At 45.5% G+C, this 20,271-nt stretch overlaps 1 protein-coding gene across 4 annotated transcripts in view; it reads right to left on the bottom strand.

Annotated features, from left to right (window-relative positions):
* Nucleotides 1-20,271, bottom strand: part of LOC139777031 (uncharacterized) — an 84,519-nt gene that overhangs the window by 5,401 nt on the left and 58,847 nt on the right. For 2 of the 4 annotated variants that reach the window (XM_071714180.1, XM_071714179.1), the window contains 3 exons: nt 11,269-11,292; nt 10,215-10,330; nt 1-2,591 (listed from right to left, as the gene is read on the bottom strand). The exon at nt 1-2,591 is cut by the window's left edge and continues 5,401 nt beyond it. In XM_071714180.1, the coding sequence (XP_071570281.1) occupies nt 2,382-2,591; nt 10,215-10,330; nt 11,269-11,292 (350 nt within the window). In that variant the 3' untranslated portion in view covers nt 1-2,381. The remainder of the gene's footprint in view (nt 2,592-10,214; nt 10,331-11,268; nt 11,293-20,271) is intronic. The other 2 variants (XM_071714183.1, XM_071714181.1) reach the window with 1 other exon arrangement.

Consider the following 20,271-nt stretch of genomic DNA (forward strand, 5'->3'; position numbering starts at 1 on the left):
CGTACGTGTTTGTTCTTTTTCTTCTTTTTTTTTTAAGTATGTACAATAGCACAGCACAATTGCAGTACGATATCGAGTGCGGCTCGCTAAAGTCTCTCTCTCTCGCTCTCTTTCGTTCTCACTCTCTCTCTCTCTCGCTCTGTTTTTCTTTCTTTCTCACAGGCTCTCACTCATTCTCTCTGTCTCTGTCTCTCGTACACAGCGGTGCAGCCACCCATTTTAAAAATTGCTCTCTCTCTCTCTCTTTCTCTCTCCCCGTTCCTCCCTTTCCCCACTAAACCTCCCTCCCGCCATCGGTTCGCACAAAAGAGTGTCCACTCTCTGATATACATGTTTATACATACATATATATATCACTTGGCACGTGTACCCTCACACGAAGCCACTTTGAAAATTGGTTCACGTTTCGTCTGACCAACGAGGGACACGACGAGCCCGGTCGCGCATTTAGCGCGCCGCTGATTGCGCGATCATCATCGGATCTCACCGCTAACCGATTAATTCCTCAAGGGGGATTCGATTCGCTTTAATAATACGTACGGGGTGCGTTAAAAAATCGCGTTCTTCCTCTCGATCGCGCTGCGCGCCGTTCTACTTTACGGAAGTGAGATTTTACAATTTCAACTGTCGGAGAATTCAAACTATACCGAGGAAAAGACGAAATCGCGTGCGTAAAAAAAATCCGCGAGAGAAATCGCGCGATTTTAAGCACACTCCGTAGTAACGGAAACCGCCAGTTCTTCACGAATCAGTGAACAAAATAAAATGTACTTTAATCTCAAACGAAATCGTTAACGCACGCAGTATAGGGTTCCGTCAACCGCTGCTTCGGAAACCGCCAGTTCTTCACGAACCAGTGAACGAAATAAAATGTACTTTAATCTCAAACGGAATCGTTAACGCACGCAGTATAGGATTCCGTCAATCGCTGCTTTAACTCGTGACGTATCTCGATCGAGCATCGGAGATTCCTCGAACTTCCGGCACCGCGCTGTGCGCGGCTAGGGGGAGGGCTAGTCTCGAGGATTAAGAAAAAGTGGAAAACGGACTCTTCTAAGTATTTACTCGCCCGCGATTGTCAGAGCGCTTGGAATTCCGTGCGGTTACTCGACATTTGCTCTCGCTATTCTTAAAGCAGCGACCGTTCTACTCTTAAGAACTAAAAAAGTAAGGTAACAAGAGCCAACGAGCCCCCGGAGTCTCGAGGTCGCTTCGCTAAACGCCCCCGTTTCGGAGCGGTGAATAAAACATAATTTATCTGCACGAAAGGAAGAAGAAAAAAAAGAAAGAACGCGAGCGCTTTCGAAGCGACTCCCTTCGCGCTTTTCGGCGCGGAGGGCGGATTCAGAATTCGAGCTTCTGAATTTTGACTAGAGGAGAGGAACCACCGCCTCGGCCTCCGATCAGTTTGACGAAGGGCAGGCGAATGGCTCCTCTTGGAACTTATTACAGTGGACTAGAACGCTAAGAATCGGGCGCGCAGCGCCGAGTTACAGGATTAACTTATGCTAATATGGCAAACTATGGCACGAAGTTTGCGAGGTGCCCGAAGTCGAGACACGCGAGACGAGTCGTTATCGTTAACGCAAGTTGCGACCTTAAAATTACGGCACATCGTGAGAGGAACGGCCGGTTTACTCTGTGAGAGACAAATTGCGCGTGAGAGAATAATAAATATACGTACGGGTAACTCTCGTGTGAAAAATTAAGTAGAAAACCATTGTATGTAATCGACTCGTTCGTTTTTCGACTTCGAACATCGATTTAAGAGCTTCAGCGTGGCGCGATCTGTCGATCGTGAATACTTAGGAACGCACTAGCCTAAAGAAAAAGAAACGCAAGATCGGCGGATCTAATCCGGATCGCTTCGCGGGAGTTGTAATGATCGTTCGCATTCAGCGGCTAGGACGCCCCTGCTCGACACAGTTCGATCTTCAAAGACGATCCTCGTTGACGCGCATTCAACACGATAATAATTTAAAACGATAATAATTTAATATCTTTAATTTTACATAGTCTACAATCTCTCGTGTGATTGCGAAAGATGTCTGAAGATTTAAAATTCTATAAATAATGCCTTACTCGAAGTTAATTGTTTATCAAACGTCTGGTGAATTAAGTGTCGAATAAATAAAACGATTCTTGAACTTTTTGTTTGGCTAGCCGATATAAGCGATATCTCGGATAGCCAAATTGTCAACGATATTCTGAACGTAGAGGTGACTTGTAAGAATTAAAATTCGCGTGACGCGTCGAGAGGTCGTCTGAAAGGCCTAAGCGTGTCGGCAAGGATACGTCCGCGAGGTAGTACGCTGCCCTTACGAGAAGGACAGGTCCTCGTCGGGCGACTCGTCGTGGTATTCCTCGTGGTCGGACGTGTGTCACAAAACGTCGCTCGGTTGGCGCTGGCCGATCCCTATCGTGGGCGACAACTGTTCCTCCTCGACCGCGACCGACTTCGGGTCCTCGTCCTTCCACTTGTCCATGGAGCGGCGTCGGGCGTTCATGAAGAAGTTCCCGACCGTCGTCGGTTCCAGGCCCAATTGCCTCGCGATTGTCACCTGCATCTCCTTCGACGGCCTCTTGGTCTCCTGCGGGAAACGAAAAATCTGTATATATTCTGCATTCAGATTTATTTGTTTTGATATGAATTATTTTTAGCTTCAATTACATTCTATGTTATTATTTGGTCTTTTCGTAAATCCCGCTTGTTTATAAAGGTTACTCTGCCCGCACGTGCAATTTACATAGGATTTAATTACTGGATAATTATTGCTTTTGGCATCTTTATATTTTGTATCGAGGATGCGCTGGTTCACTGTGGAATCTTATTATATCGGACGGGATCAAAGCTTTATACATTTAGTATTATCATTTTGCTGAATTATCGATGAGTAAAAAATTGTGTGTAATTTAATTTTAGACCATCGACGAAATATATCTGACAACAAGATAATAAAACAGTGACTTTGGAACGATATACATATATATCTCTTTGATTTATACATTTATGGAAGTTACAAATGAAACGAAGTTTCTAGAAAATGGATTAAACATGTGAGTTTAATATAATTATGTTAATATTTAATGCTTTTAATGTATTATCATATTTTATAGGACGCGTCTGCACATGGTAAAGGTATAGTAAGATATTCTATTGGTTCAATCGCTGCTGAATTAATCTACTCGTCTCTATGAAAAGATCCACATTCAGATGCAGATTCGCGGTATAATGTACCTCCCGCGAAATCCTCTCTGTGCTAATTTCGACGGTGTACCATGCGAAAGTATTGGCTGGCAATAATTGTTACTCCCGGCAATCGATTCACTCTATCTCGAGTCACGTTATTGATCGCGCCACGTTGGGTAAGAAACATCGCGTGGGAAGAAAACGTGGTAGCCCATTTACCACAGGGGACTGTTTATCGTCCACCAATGGCCCCGAACGAGTGGTGGATTATCGTTAAACATGTCGTAAATAATTCGGAATATTTCTTCCGGTCACGTTTCGCGGAAAATAATTTCGTCGCGTAAATTTGCAGACATGTGATATTCAAAGAGACGTTAAAATAATACTAAAATAGATAAACGAATTGGAAATGAAGAACAAATGTATATTTGAACGAAGCGGATTAAGCGCATTCGAACGAATTAATTTGGAGGAAATCGCGCTTTATCCGGAGGAAATTTCGTAAAACACAAAATACGCGGGATTTTCTAAAATCGCGTTGAAGGAAGAGAGATACGCGATTTTCTTGCCGTCACTTTCGAAGGGCCTTTCTCCCTCGACCAGCCAGCCAGCCAGCCAGCCAGCCAGGCAGGCAGGCAGGCGCGATGACGTGACGTATGTATACGCGTATACGTACGTTCACGCGAAGCTTGAAACATACACGGGGCCGTGCGCGGCACAGTGGCTGTCAAGGAATAATCACGATGCCTCGTCGCGATAGTGTCCCGCATTTCCAACAATTGATGCGCCGTTCTATACGCGACGCGGCGCGACGCGACGCGACGCGACGGGCACCGCCTTCGTGTTTTGCGGCCGCAGGCAGGCAGGCAGGCGCGCCGCGCACACACGCCAGCCCCCTGTGAAGTGCGGCCGCGGATATGCGCGTATCAATAGCGACGGCTGTGTGCCTTAAACGAAGTCCGGCGTGTTCCGGCGCGAGTTAAGCGAAATTAACGTCCACCGAGTTAATTAAAGTACGCCTGTCGCGCTCGGCAGTGGTGGCGGCGGCCGACCGCCGCCGCCGACATCGTCGTCGTCGTCGTCGTTTGAAAATCGAAACCCCGGCCGCGTCGATTCCCCGCGTCACCGCGAATTAAATTATTAATTAATTTCGGAGATATTTAACACGGTCCGAAAGCGCGCGGGGCTCTCGGCCAGCGCGACCCTTGAATTTGGAATTATTTAATCCTCCCGAGACTCGCGGCTATCTGACCGGAATTCGTGCTGGATAGCTGGAACAGGCACGCGTGTGTCTGTGAAAATTTTATTATTAAATTTCAACTTCTTCCTATAGTTATATAATCGATAGAAGGCGTAAAACAAAAATTATTCAGAGAGAGAGAGAAAGAAGGAGGGGGAGAAATAGCAGCAATTTCTCGTCGATTAGAAACAAAAGTTAGAGAAATAGATTTTTCCTAACGCGAGCGTGAAATAGGCCGCTTTTCGCGCTTGTTTTGAGTGAGCAAAACGATCCATTTCTTAATCGATGACGTAAGCGTTGAGAAATGGAGCCATTTCTTAACTAGTGGAGAAATGAAATTGTAAACATTAAGAAATGGCTTCATTTTATTGATGTCTCATGGTGACCGCGGGTGTTAGCGGCAACTTCACGTTATTTTGCGTCGTGAAGTTACGTTTCATTACGCGTCAATGCACATTTTGCCCGCGTTGTTAATCATGGAGATTTTGGCCTATTTCACGCTCTTGTTAGGAAAAATAGTATGTACAACTCGTGGGAAGAGTGGTCGAGCCCGAATGAGTGTGATGGTCGCACTCGCTTCGCTCGTGCGACCAACTCCACACTCATTCAGAATCGACCACTTTTCCCACTCGTTGTACAATATATTATTTTCACCTATTCTATATATTTATTTATCTATTTGATACTGAAATATATTGCGCTCTAATTACTGCGTCTGGCTTTTATTGCCAATTTTATTAACCTTATCTGATTTATTCAAGAGAGCCTACATTTTTATTTTATTGTTCTATATATATTTAATCCTATAAATTTATTTTCTTCAGCCGCAAAAATGTTCGACGTTGCAGTTATCTATCCGGTTATCCCCCCCCCCCTTCAGGACTTTTTACAAATATCTATTCGTCAGGCTGTTGAAAGAAGCGTATAAGAAATTTGACTGGAATTCGTCAGCGGATAATGGCGTTGCTTTGCGCGTCTTAAAGAGAGTGCTGAAAAGAGCTTCGGGGATTTTTTTTTCAAATCGGGTTAAAATTTCAATGTAAAAGGCGTCGCGTCCCACCGTTCCAGTGCCGTTTCCAATGAAACGGAATATCAATTATCCCCGCAATTACAGCAATTAATACTCATCCGGATAGAGACCGAGTCGCGCCGTAAAGGCGGTGCAAGAGCTACTTTGAAAGTAATCGAGGGGGGGGGGAAGGGGTGGTCTGCCTCATACGTCCGGGGCAAATAAAAGTCTCATTCGGAATCTCTGCGCGCGGCCCATTATACGCAAATCGCGGCCCTCGGAGTGTTTTTATTATAAAGGGCGCGTATTAATTATCCCTGCAATTAAAGCAATTAATAGCGATCGCCTGCAGGAGCTGTGCACGCGCGCACCTACGCGCTGCGTAAAGACTCAGGCAGCCGCGTTTAAACGCGACTCCCTCTTAAAAAGGGACGGGCGTTTTCTCTTTTCGAAGGGGAGAAATTTTATTTCTCCGACATATTTCCCGGGCAACGCGCGTTCAACTCGTTCTTTTTTTTTTATTTCCTTATTAAAGGAAATTGCTTTCGTGAGTACGATCGCCCCGGCGATCGCCATTATATTCTCGAAACGCAATGCATTTTACGCGAGAGAAATCTATCCTTCGATATCAGTTCTCCATTTTGCGAGCATCATTTGCGAGTATTAATTTTATCTCTATATATGTAAAGCAGTATAGAATCATTTCGGTTACGTCAACGTTTATAGCTTTCATCCAACTTGCGATATATATTACAATAACGCCGCGTTTTTCTTATCGAATACTCCAGGCCCTGATCCTCAAGGCTCAAGGCACTCGCTAATGTCAGCCAGAATGGAATGCCGGGCAGATCAAGAAATTCCCGCGTGATAATCCGATAATCGCGCGGGGAGGAACAATTGGGGGAAAGATTGCGCGGCGCGGAATGCGCGAAGTGGGCTAAGGTCAATTCGCGAACTATTTGGCGTTCATCCAAAAAGAGCGAAAGAGCGAGACAGAGAGAAAGAAACCCGAGGCGCGGACTTTGTTTTTATTTCTTCGTGCCTTTCGTGTCCCGCGATCACACGCGAGGCGCGATCGCGATACAGATAAAACTGGCTGGAAGTTCATTAAGGCGGCTCCCGGATTCCCCTTTCGCCGAGGAATCGAAATTTCCCATCCGTTTCTGCCTCGTTATTCCGACGCGGAACTTTCGCGGCGGCTGTGACCATGGATCCCATCACTCTCGCGGGCGTTTCGAGTGAGGGATATCCTCGATCGTTGCTTAAACGCGAGACTGTCGCGCCGAGCGTGACTCCCCTCAAATGTTTGGCATAGTTCCCAACAGTAAGCTCGCACTCTCGAGGCCAATGCTGTGTCGGCTGGTGTTAACAGTTACGCATTCGTTTCTCATCAATGTCCCCCCGCCGTCCCCTACCACTCAAAAGACCTTTCCTGGCATTCTTAACACTGCGCAGACACCGTGTTTTTGGAGCACTCACCCGGACACCCTGGGACTTTAAGTCCAAAAGGGTTTTTGAAAGCGTTTCTGTGTTACAAAAAATCCATGTATCATCTTCAAGGTTTTAAAAAGTGATTTCTGTACTCACATAGGCCGGAACTGTTGCAATTTTTTTTAAATGTTGAAACATCAAGAGAAAAGTGTAAAATACGAAAAATTGACTGTGCCTAAAAGACCCACCGTGTCCGCGCGGTGTTAAACGTCGCTAATTTATTGTTTTTCTTTTTTAATTTAACACGATTGCCCAGCTTATCGTGTATGCTACAGTAGAATTTTCATCATCACATGATAAAATAAATAATGATAAAATACTGTGTTACGTGATTAAATAAAACTACTAACCTCATATGGTTATTAAATCGCGCGTTTTTTACTTCACGTTTTTATCTATTTGTGTCATTCAAAATTTTATATTAAATGTCATTTATTTTTTTGCAGATGCTTTATTAAATTTCCATAACCCGCCAGACACCATCAGGACATTTGGTGAAAAGTTAGGCGCTCGATAACCACCATGGCAGTCAACGTGTTAACAACGGTATTTCTAGATCTGTACGAGTTGGGAAAGTAATTTTCAATTAGATATCCTGTTCCCATACCCACGTACACCGTACATCGCGCGCGCACAATGGACCACTGTATATTTGATATGGCAAATTTACTCGTTTATTTCAGTCGAGTGTTTTGCCATTTAGCGGTTCTTAATGAAATCGATCGGAGCATCGGCGCTTCTGATTAAATTAATTCGATTAAATCATTCTTTCGGTTTTGAATCGATTGACTTTTAAACCGAAAATGTTTCACGAAATAGAATGCCGGGCTAATAGGCGACGCGTGATTCCCGTGCGCGATTCTGCAATCGCATTCTGGATTATATATATATTCCGTTCTATGAAATATCGTTCCAATAATCTGGCCGATCGAGCGACTCTCGTCGAGATTTATCAAATTTGATGCGAACGACAAACACACGTGCGTGCGTCACGTCCTTACTCGAGTATCGCCCGGAAAAAAAAATTGATCATTAAGAGTAATACTCGCATTCCCCCGTTCCCACCCTCCCTCCTCTCCGCCACCAATCGCGAAAAAAAAATTTCTATTCGATCTAAAAGCAATCGTTTTTGCGACAAAGCAGAAAAGTTGATTTCGCAGAAAAGGCAATTTCGTGTATGCGTCCCCCCCCCTCCCCCCTCGCGCCGCTATTTATGCGATAACTTATCGTCATCGGAAACGAGTTATCACGTTTCATTGTTCCACGATGCGCATCTGCCTGTAATTGTAATCGTAGTTTGCAATAGCCGCTGTAACGATGCAACGTGGGTCACGCGTTCGCGATTTCGCGAGTTCGATTCCTATTAGCGTGCGTACGTCTGGTTAACTCTACTGTATTAACGATATCATTTTTTTTTATTCTTCGCCGGTTCCATAACCTGTCTTTTGGACCATGAATGAACCCAAGTTTGCTGTTACCAGAGTTCCTCTGATAAGACTTTGAATATCGTCTGCCATTTTTAGGCTGGAACGCTTTTCAAAGACGTTCAAATCAGTTTAATATCAGTTTTTTAATACAAAAATGAATTTAATTCAATATGTATCTAAATATTATACTATTGTATAAATACTATTATTATTATTACAAGTAAGTCTGTAAAATAAATACTAGTAAAATAAAAATTTCTTCGTGATTAGTCTAAACTAAAACAAATAGCGAGTCAATAAAAAATTATCCAAACGATATTCAAACTTGAGGAACTCTGTTGCCATCATTTTCAGGCTGGTGCACTGAAAAAAAAAATATTTAGATCCAAGAAAATATCTATTTAGATAGTACCAATGACTTATTTACTTAATATAATCACATATTTATCTAGAATTAGATATTTTTACTTAATTTAAGTAAAGATATCTAATTCTAAATAAATATGTGATTATATTAAGTAAATAAGTCATTGGCTATCTAAATAAATATTTTCTTGGATCTAAATTTTTTTTTTCAGTGTGCGCTTTTTAAAAACGTTCAAATCAGTTTAATATCAGCTTACTAATACAAAAATGTTCAAATCAGTTTAATGTGCAGTTTCTTAATATAAAAATTAATTTAATTTAATTTGTGTTTTTACGTGTATAAATTTTTATTACTATTATTACTATAATAAGTCTGTAAAATAAATGATATTAAAATATAAATTTCTTCGTGGTTAGTCTAAAACAAATGGCGGATCAATCAAAAATTGTCCGAATGGTATTTGAGGAACTCTTCTTGCCGTCGTGTCGTCGCGATGACGATCGGGGGAAACGCGCGTTTTCGATAGCGCTACTTTTTTTCCGCCCGTGACGCTAATGAGGAAACGGATAATATCAATGGCCATTCTTGAAACGGCGACGGCGACCGCCAGTAGCAGCAGCACGACGTTGTAATCAGCGGGCTGAAATACGAAGCGCATAAGTAAAGAACCGGCCGCGAAATTATTCAAGACCGATCGATAGACGGAGAGAGAGCGCGCGCGGTCGGTTGACGCGCGCAACTGAATTTCAGGTATATCTGCACGGCACGGCGCGCGGCGGCGTGTTTTTCCGCCGCGGAAAACCTCCGATCGACGCGATTTCCCCCGTTCTTTCTCGTCCAAATTAGGAATAATAGGCCGTGTGCGCGCGCGCGCGCAAAGCGCTCGCGAAAATTTATTTCCCCATTTACCCTCGGAGGTGCCAACAGCATCCCCGCGGGAAAGGAATCGGGTAAACGCGCCGACGGTGATTTCTCCTCGCGATTTCCACTAGTAAATAGGCGTTATTTGGAAAAGGGCTGATTTCTCCTCTCGAAACTGTTATCGCGATTCGATATTTAGAAACCTCGTCGTGGGCTCTTACATAACTCCGCGATTGCGTGTACCATCTGTTTCCTGTGTGAGGGTTTACTTGGCGCGGGATGGAGGGGGAGTCCCCGTGTAGAGCCTACCGTTTTAAGAAAAACGTCTATCGATCGAAGGAGGAAGAGGGCACAGGTGTCCTCGCGAGTGCGATGAGTGCAACTTCGAACTCGCGTACGTATGCGCTCTCGACCGCGAAAGTTAGTCCGCCGCTAACAAGCGGCGGATCAGTCCGCGGGCGGTAGCGCTCTCTCAATATTCAATTGCCTGTGCATATCGCCGAGGGGACGGGAAAGAAGAGGGCAATTACTATCGATCACAAGGGGTAAGAAGTTACGTGTTGTGTGTACGTGTATGTACGTGTGTATGTGTGTTTGTGTGTCTCTATGCGCGCGCGCGTGGTACTCACTTTAAAAATAGCCTGTAGAGTACGGCGCTGAAGGTCTGTGAAAACCAGCCGCGGTTTCTTGGGGGCGGGCTGTTGGTGTTCTGCCTGGTTCGCCATCTCGTCTTTCCTCTTGCATGCTGAAATTAGAGAAATTCGTGAGAGAGAGGTAGAGACGCAGAGGGACACGGAGAAAAAAAGAGAGATATAGAGGAAGAGACAGTGAACAGTGCGGTGCACAGGTGCGTTCCCGTTTCACGTAATGCGACATGCGATTGGGAATCGAAACGTACGTATATTTGGAAGTTCCTGACTGGGTCTGTAGGGAAGATGATAATCGCGAGGCGAAACTTCGATAATAGCGTCTAATTTCGGTCCTTTTCAATGGTAACGAGAGATTGGTATGCAAAGTAATTTTTCTTTTTTTAATTAGACTCTTCGTTGCCGGACATGGGCTTCAAATTCGAAGATTCCAAAATCGCGATATTCAGCAATATTCCGAGAAATGAAAATTTCACAAAGAATTCAAGAGAGAGAGTTTCGTCCAGAAATTATTATTAATAGATTCTAGGATCGAATATTCTGTTTTCGACTGTGAAGATCCTAGAATCCGAGAGATAAAAAATTCTCCAAAAATGATAATATTTTTTTTTATAATCATACACGTTTCTCAAGAGATTGTACTTGCGACTGTAAGATCTCCGAAGATTCACGTTAATCGGAACCAATTAAGCGCTATTATCGAGACAGTTCGAAGCGATTCGGGAACAAGTTCTGATACAGGAGGGAGGGACTCGCGTCGCGCCGACCGCTTAACCAAGTCCTTCAATTCGCACTTTCGTTTCCATTCACGAAACAGAAAGGGCCCCCGACACTGGCGTGCCGTGACATTTTCCGCATAGTTCTTCCTCGCTTCTGTGCCCCTAAACGGTCTAAGCGACGATAATCGCAATTATGGAGGCGAAAAGAAGTGCGAGGGAGGAAAAGATCGGGTCGGACGGGAAGAGACGTAGGGTGGGAGACGGAAGGATGGAGGAGAGCAGTTGCGGTTTTTCAAACGTAATTTAATCGTACTTACTTCCGCGTTGTGGAATCTGTGCAGCTGAAAACAGAAAAAAAGACCGATGTTAGTCAGTGGGAACGTGGCTGAATGTCGCACGACCTTTCTCTCTTTCGTCTTTTTTTTTCTTTTTTTTTACAGGTCGTTTTTATCTTTTCTCTCGCTTCGTTTTCGCTTCCAAGACAGATATACATTAATAAGGGTAATAGGTAACGTAGCATGTACACAAGTCATTATAGGAAGGAACTGAGTTGCATACACGAATTCCAAACTTAGAGCTACTGACTGATAATAAATCATACATATCACTAAGGGGGGTTACGAAAAGGGCAGGGGGCGGATGCAAGTGTATCGTAAAGATGCGCATTCTCTCTTTCGTATAGAAGGGATGGATGGGGGGGAGGGGGGAGGCGGAATGCATTGTGACGCTCCGCTGGCGCGAGAATCCGCGACCCCTCCGACAGCCTCACCGGCGGGAAGTCCCGGATTCGTCCGCGCGATCCGCGGATTTGCGATTCTCGAGGATTGTGTCCGCGGCGCTCCTGGGATCCGTGAATTCGAGGACTCGGGGAAACACGCGTCCATCGGAAATTCGATTCCGCGAGAGAATACCGGAGGATCCGGAGCGGCCGCGGGAAAGTGGAAAAGGGGGGCGGGGGAGGGGAGGGAAGAGAGTCCGTGGAGCGAATTTCGTGTTTGTCTTTCTGTATGAGAACGGAATAGTAAATGTTGTTTCATTGTTGCTGGGCGAGAGAGAGGTATATCTATATATATGTATATACATGTATCATCATGACGTTTTAATGTGATCTGAATGACGTCGGTGTATGCCGAGTAAGTGACTTGATTAGTCGGTCGCGAATCAAATTTTCATCCGTCAACGACCGCGGCGCGGTATAACATATATGTATTCACACGCGCGCGCGAGAGACGAAAAATCTCGTCGGTCCGCGTCATCGCGCGCGCGGTGTATCCGCCATATATCAGCGTCAGAATTAAGCAGATCTGGGTTATTCAACCGGTTGGTTCCTTAACGATGCATACAAATATAGTCCGATAGCGGCGACAATCAATTTTATTCACGCTTCTCGCGCGCATTCTCAATTCTTCCCGCCTCGAGCGGCATGCGTTACAATTAAATTAAGAGAGAACTGACACGATTCTATTAATTTTGTAAGTATACCGATATACGGCGGTAGAATTGTCGACTTCGCATTAAAGACGGGGGGAGGGAAAAAAAGTGCCGCCGGTCCGAAATTGCGGCATACGTGCCCTTGCCTCGAACGCATACACACATATACAAACACACACGTACGTACATGCGCGCGTTCGCACACACAGTCATGAATACATAATAATTGATCACCAAGCCGCACCAAATTGTTAATAGCCATTCAAACGTAATAGTCCTCCATTCATCTATGAAATAACTATATTTTGTCGTTTCGAGTTTAATGGCCCTTGCCGATCGATAGGCGGTGTTCTCGGTTATAATAATAACAACGACTGCGTCGTTTTCAATTTGACCGTAAAATTAGTTCGAAATTGGAAATGATCGTCTCGCGACTTTTCGCGTTGCGCATCGCGTTCTACCCCTCTCCTCCCTCCTCCTCCTTTTCAATTATGTAAATTCGAAAAAAAAGAACGAAAGTACGAGAGACAGAGCGAGACTGATTTCGCCGCTCTATCTCGCGTCCATTTTCCTTTTCCCCCCCGCGATGGGATATCGATGGGATATGTCGAATTGGAGGGATGTTATATTTAAGATCCATTTGCTCGTCCGAGCCTTTATTGAATTTTTAAAACCTTTCGAGATGATTCGGAAAGATTTAACCCCCTTCGCGGAAGGAAGCAGCCCCGTTCGAGACGACTCGTACATATGCGCGCGCGTTTCAGGTTAGGTTACTGCGACCCGTTTTCTTTCGGTCTCGCTAGCCGAAGGGCGCTGCCGCAAATTAACTGCGAATAGACGGTAACTCTGCGGTATCCGCGACAGATTTCTCCCGACGAAACAATCCTTATGGACGACAGGTGCAATTACGCGCACCACGTTCGATAACTCGATATCCGATCTCGATATCTGCCACCCGGACGTGAGCTCAGGGCGCTCAGGGCGTCGGTAACGTTCTTTCGTGGAGGAGTGAGGAGGGGGCGTAGCGCAATCGACACAAATTAAAGAATAACAATGTATATTTCAGGAACATAATAAACAAAATATAGATGGAATTCAGACAAGTGTCAGTAAACGCGGTAACAACTGCGCGCGTATTCTCTTTTTCCTCTTTTCCAATTCAGATAAATAAATCATCCTGATATTTATTTAAAAGAAAAACAACGCGGTATTTCGTCAGAGAGAGCGACAGCAAAGTTTAAGTGCTCTCGGATGCCGGAAGCTACGCGGAAATTAATGGAAAATAGAGAGATCGTGGAGAAAATAAGAGAAACGCGGAAAAAAATTTCCTTCCTTTGCTGCCATTCCCGTGAAGGGCTAATTTCGCAACGTGCCGTTGGCCGAACGAACGTTCGCGGACGGGGGAGGGGAGGGGAAGGGAGCCGAATGTCGATCCGCGTCGCGAGAAATGAAACGTCAGGATGGGCTCGCGCGTGTCGCCGACACGATCGCGGAGGGCAAAGGTCGCGGATATGGGCGCAGTCCGCAGGCCCCCCCCCCGCCCCCTGTCCGTCGGTCGGACGCGAGAATACGCCGTTTCCCGGATAAACGCGAAAGGCAATCGCGTGCCATTAGCAAGCCGGCCGATAACGGGTGAAAGGAGTTGGAAGAAAAAAATTACACGAGAAAATAGGGACAGCTTCGTCGCGGGAGGGGCAAGAGGAAGGGGGGGGCGGGGGGTCGAGCGGATGGGACGAGATAGAAAATTGACGCGTTCATTATTGCCCGGAGCTTTGGGAGCGGAAAACAAAGAGAAAGAGATAGAGAGAAAGAGGAGAGAAATAGAAGAGATCATAAGTCACATCGGTGATCGACTTGTAAGAGCTACACTTTGTGCGCCTTTTCCGACAATCGAGACGATTTATTTATCTGACGATTACAAATCTGTTGTGAAAATTTGAAAACTGGAGCTGCGGAATCCAGGAAAACAGGACGTGAATTTTTCTTCTTCATTTTAAAATTATTTCTAAATTTTTAATTTATATTGAAATTACTTTTAATATAAGAGTAAAATATAATTCTTTCAATCATTTCTAAAACATTTATTTATACGGAATAATCAATGCTATAATTATCTTTCTTTATTTTATTGTAGTGAATATTGAAATTAAAAAATTAATTTAAAGGAAAAGTTGTTCTCTGCAAATATTTGTACAATTCATTAATTGTATTTTTTACATAAATTTGCAGTTAAGAATGAAGTGGCCAATTGTTGGCAAATTACTGGCGTGTCTAATAAATGCGATCAAATTATTTCATCAGTCATACAATATTCATATCTGTCGTTGTATCGCGCGTAATTTCACTTTAGCACTTTAATCGAAGATCATGTTTTGGAGAAACACGAATTGTGAATACGGTCGGAAATTGCCAACAAATTAGAATAAAAGAGACGGAGAGAGAGAGAGAGAGAGAGAGAGAGAGAGAGAGAGAGAGAGAGAGAGAGAGAGAGAGAGAGAGAGAGAGAGAGAGAGAGAGAGAGAGAGAGAGAGAGAGAGAGAGAGAGAGAGAGAGAAAGAGAGAGGAAATGATTGCTCGTGTTGTCGATTCTGCCAAATTATTGCATATTATTGAGAATCGATTACGAGATATGAAAATAAAAACCGGTCTGCGTGTCGCGGTTCTTCCATTCTTAAATTTTCAGGAAAAATCACAAGAAAAGACGTATCTCAACGATTAAACGATGCTTTAAATTGACACTTAAGTAACGTAATAATTAATTCCAAGAATAATATAATCCCGTTTAATTCCATTTCTTGCCTTATTACCGATTACAGTTTAATATGCGTCGTCGCCGATATTCTTCAAACTTTTCGCGAAATCCGATCCGCGTTTATTAGTCGCATGCGAGAGAGCGTAATCATAAGTTTTGTCGCCGTAACTTCGTTCCACACAACGCATAGGACATCTTGCCGTTGTTGAAAAGTTTATTCGCCGCGGAAATATTCCGACACCGACGACTCTCCCGACACGACGACGTCTCGCGAAAATTTGGGGCCGCGTCAAACAAGCGACACGTCAAACTATATCCCGATTCGCGTTGCCGCGTGATGCATCGCGATAAAGGATTAACGTCGTGCCCGACGCGGAAACTCCTCGGAAAATAATTCAGACGGCGTGTATTTGCACTTTGCGCTTTACGAGGCCGTGGGCGGCGAAAAGCGACACTTTCGCGGACACCTCCAAGGAATCCGTCAGGCAGAAAAATTCAACCGAGAAGACTACAAAATTCAATACGAATTCACTAAACATTATTTCAATTCACAGTTAAATTTGCAAAAGATACCGAGTAAAATGACGATCTCTCTTCTCTCGAATTTATTTTAATAAAATCGATGTCGAGTTTAAAGAGGAGAAAAAAAAACTTGAAGTTAAGGACGGATCGTTAGATTTTAATGTGTTTATTTGGAATCGACGCCGGGATGGAAAGACGAGTTTAAAAATACCCCGAGCTAGGGAATTAGGGAAACAATAAAATCGAGGATGTACCACGGCGCTGGGGTGGTCGGCATACATATATCGGGCGAGTTTGTCAACGACACGGTCGCTTTGACGAACGGCCCCGTGCAACAGCGGCCAATCAGACCGCGTGAAAAATCTGATGGATACGTGCACGCGCGCGCGCGCGCGCGCATCGGTGGGGCTTAATCGAACGTGGTTCAAAGTCGACGACGATGCACCGCGATCTCCGTCTATGTGTGTACGTGTGTTTGCACACACATGCACGCGCGCGCGCTGCATACGGACGTAACAAAAGCGGAAGTGACGGCCGGGGATGCTCCTGTTGCTTTGTGTGCCTCGCGCCGGAGAGACGGCGCTTGCATGAACAGAGTACGCCGCGACAAGCTCCACGTGGGTCAAAAGGTTGCAAAATGCACCTCACCGGAAGATGCGCCTCGAAGAAGCGTCCCCCTTTCCCGTTCCATTAATTTTAAACGTAGTTCCAATCACGAATTTGCAATCGAAAGGGCTAAAACTTCGCGGGGCGGTAGAGATTATTCCATGTATTATAAATTCTCACGTCTTTATGAATCTCGTAATATTATTCTTAAAAAGATAGCGTCTAAAAAGCGAGCGGTTTGTCGAAATAATTATTGAAGGTAAATTTTCGCTATCGGAGAGGTTCGCCGGAGTGGCTCGACTTGACTCGAGAAGACGTCAGCCCTCGAGGGCTAATATACCGGGGGTGATGTAGGTAGCCGGGGCTAGCCAACTCCCGCGGATTGCTTCGTTTTCCAATCAAAATCGAGTTTGTCACTCGAGGGGGCGGCGAGACGAGAGAGGGGCGGCGGACGGTGGGCACGTTCACCCACATACTCGAGGACGGAGAACTCGAGCCGCTGTTTGGAATAACTCAAGAATGATTGCGATCTCGTTCCCGGAGCGAGGTTCCCCGTCCGCTGGCGCCACGTGGCCCCAATAGCCCCTTGATATATGTATATAATAAAATAATACACGCACGCGATCACCCTTCACCCTCTCGTTCCTCGCTTATACACAGCGTCTCGGGGAGACTATCTTGGTGAAAAACTGAACTGAAAAGAATGGCGATCGTGTGTGTCCCGATATATCAAGCTAAATTAAGAGCTCGAGATTTGAATCCGTGATGAGCAAAAAGACAAATAGAAAACTGATATTTTCAGTGCGAGACGTCAAAAGTACAACATTCGCGACAGCTCGTTATGAATGCTTATTTGACTTTTTCGAGATTGCCATTATGAAGAATTTTAAAATATTTATCCATAGATCGCCAGCGCGACTTTCTTTTTTAGACTTGAAACGCTCTTTTAGCCGTTACCTTTTTTATAATTAATTTTGAAATTCTCTCATCACGTCTGACAATTTCGGGACAAGACTGATATTTCGACAGTATTTTTGATAATGGCGGTCCAAGCGTTAAATTCGACTTGCGCTATAGCAATAAGTGAGAATCACTCGTCAGGAATCTAATGATTCCGCGCGCGAGTGTCCCGCCGCCGCCTCGTTCGAATAGGCTCCGCATTCGGCAGCGGGGTCCGCGGACGCGGCCGGCTTCCTTCGGATTTTCTCGCTTCGTCGAGATTTATGGCGGCGATTCGATTTTATTGCTTATTGCCCGGCGCGCCCACCGCGCCGCGCCGACCGGCGATATTCGCGGTGTCCCATTTCGTGTTTCTCCCCTTCCGCTCTGCCGCCCTCCGTCGCTCCCCTTCCCTCCGCGCGGTTCACCCTCGATATCTCTCGTTCCTCGAAAGGGCGGAATCGACGCGATTTCGGAGATGACGTTTTATTCCTGGCGGAACGGAGATTACCGGCGGACATTAATTTAAAATAATGAAAATACGAATGCGCACGATTTTTCGTAATTTTCAGCAAATACATATATAGCTATTCCACTTGAGGAATGGAGCGGACAGTTCTACGATTGTTACAAGGCCGATCTGAAAATAAGATAAAGTCATACATCTTCCATCTCGCACACACGCAACATGCACACACGGACACGCTGCCTGTTTAAGGGAAATAGCGACGAGTTTGAACCGACAGTCGATTGATTTTACGTTTTTACATTTCGCGGTATTGGTAAATCGATGGCCAATTTTTCGGCACTCGCAGATGTTTGGTGTTTGCTGTTGTACTTCACTCGGTATATGTATAGTTCGTGAGAGAGAAACTCGATCGACGCGTATATGATACAGCACACACACGCCCGGATATCATGAAAAGTTATAAATCAGTCAAATCACTCGCCGCGGGTTTATTCCCCGGCTTAAATCGATAATTATTCCGTCGAGCGCATTAACGACTACGTTAATTACAGATTAACGCGTAAGTCGATCACTAATTCAAGCGTCAAATATCAGAACGCGCGCAAACAGACGCGTGACCCGTACGTAACCCGGTATGTAAATCGTGAAACGTCGAGAATACGTAACTAACGTCGTTAATACTTACGTGTGTTTGCGTGTACAACACGTCGTATTGTACCTAAATATAATTAAACATTATGCATATTTCGTGTAACCGTCCGGCTGACCTTAAAAGAGAGAGACTGCACGATTGGCGGTGGGCAGCTAATTTCGGCAAACCGCCCTGAATTCAACAAGAGATATTACCGGTCTTAACAAAGCTCGCTCGCTGGTCTCGCGATATATGGAGAGCCTCCGTTTGTCGGAGATATGAATTAAGGGCGGTTCGGAAAGACGAACTTACTACTTTTACACACACACATTTTTATACATTTCGCTGTTCACTTGCTGTATGATATACGCGCCGAGTGTATCCAGCTGGTGGGACTGTACTTGTATCTGTGCTCGACTTCCTCTCGACATTCATGCTTTGTCTTGTTGAAGAGCGGGGAGTGGGGGGGTTGGTTTTGACTAACAAATTACGGGGCGGTTGGTTTTTAGGGCTGAGCAAAGGGGGCGGGGGGGGGGCGGGCAAGTACTACCTGGCGGGTGAGTCTATTTGTCAATCCATTTAACAGCTAAGTAAAGGGTTTGGTAACTCTCAACGACAACTCTAGTCGTGGGAGGATTGTCTGGCGGAGAGGGGTGTTCTGCACGCAGCAAGATGCTCGCGTCTATCGAGACATCGCATTCCCAGGGCCACGCGTCGACAAACGCGCCTTTTCGCCCGCCTGTCGACCACACTGCGATCATCCCGGCTTTAATCCCGGCTTTAGTCCGTCCGCGAGTTTAAGGACTGAAATTTTCTCGGCGGGAAACATCGTCCGGTCCCGTCACTCTCATAAGCGGACGTCGGCAAATTGCGGAGATTGAATTACGCGCGACATGAAATGTCACGCTTACACCGCGGACGGTTTCGGAGAATTTCAGCGTGTCACGATATATGTACATATAAGTGCTTCTGTCGCGACGGCCCGTATTCTCCAACATTAAGGTCGTCAGGCGCGCGCAGGGCGCAAGTGAAACTAGTCGACGCTTGGCGCGGCGGCAGTTCGTCTAAAGATCACTTTTCCCCGAGTGGTACGTCTTCGTGTCGTGTTCTAAGGACAAAGACGCGAGAGACAGAGAAGGGCACCGGAAACGAGGGCGCCGGGACGCTCCGTCAACGCGCGCCTCGTTTCCCGTCCTCGTTTCCATGCCGCAGCAACGTAACAAACTTTCGAATCGCCGTCGTCGAATTCGCCACGAAAGGATCGTGGTCGCGCGGCGACCACCGGGTGTCCCCGCGGGTCCCGTTCTCCAAAAGGGCGCGATAGGGTGTTGCGCGCGCGCGAAAAGGTCTGACGCGAGGTGCAATTTACGTGGGAAGATCTACAAAGTAGATCAACCTTTAACCCGTTATTTTCGACGTAATAACGCGAAGTGAATCAAACGCTTCGGTCTTTGTTTCGTTTTTTTTTCTTTTTATTCAGATTTTCTTGCCAATTTTGAGCCGAGCGATTAAAACTCGAACGCGTCATGATACCTACCGACAATCGCATTAACGCACACAAGAGAACGCATCGCGTTTTGGTGAAACGGAGAGAGAGGGAGAGAAAAAAAGACGCGCTTGACAGCTGGAGATATCGCGGGATTGTCATATTTCGCGTTTGAGCAATATTTCCCGGGCTCGGAAATAAATAAATTGCCTCACGTCAGAACACCTTCGCACGCTCGTGCCGGTCTTACCGCGCGCGCGTGTGCATGTGTGTACGTGTACGTTGTGTGTACCCGCGCCTTTGTGCCTGTGTGTGTGTGTGTGTGTGTGTGTGTGTGTGTGTGTGTGTGTGTGTGTGTGTGTGTGTGTGTGTGTGTGTGTGTGTGTGTGTGTGTGTGTGTGTGTGTGTGTGTGTGTGTGTGTGTGTGTGTGTGTGTGTGTGTGTGTGTGTGTGTTGCACTCTCGCGGCGGCGGCGGCGACGACG

This window comes from Temnothorax nylanderi, unplaced genomic scaffold (genome assembly GCF_030848795.1).
Source record: "Temnothorax nylanderi isolate EJ_2023f unplaced genomic scaffold, tnyl_v1.0 TNYL_tig0136_pilon, whole genome shotgun sequence".
NCBI classification, from domain to species: domain Eukaryota; kingdom Metazoa; phylum Arthropoda; class Insecta; order Hymenoptera; family Formicidae; genus Temnothorax; species Temnothorax nylanderi.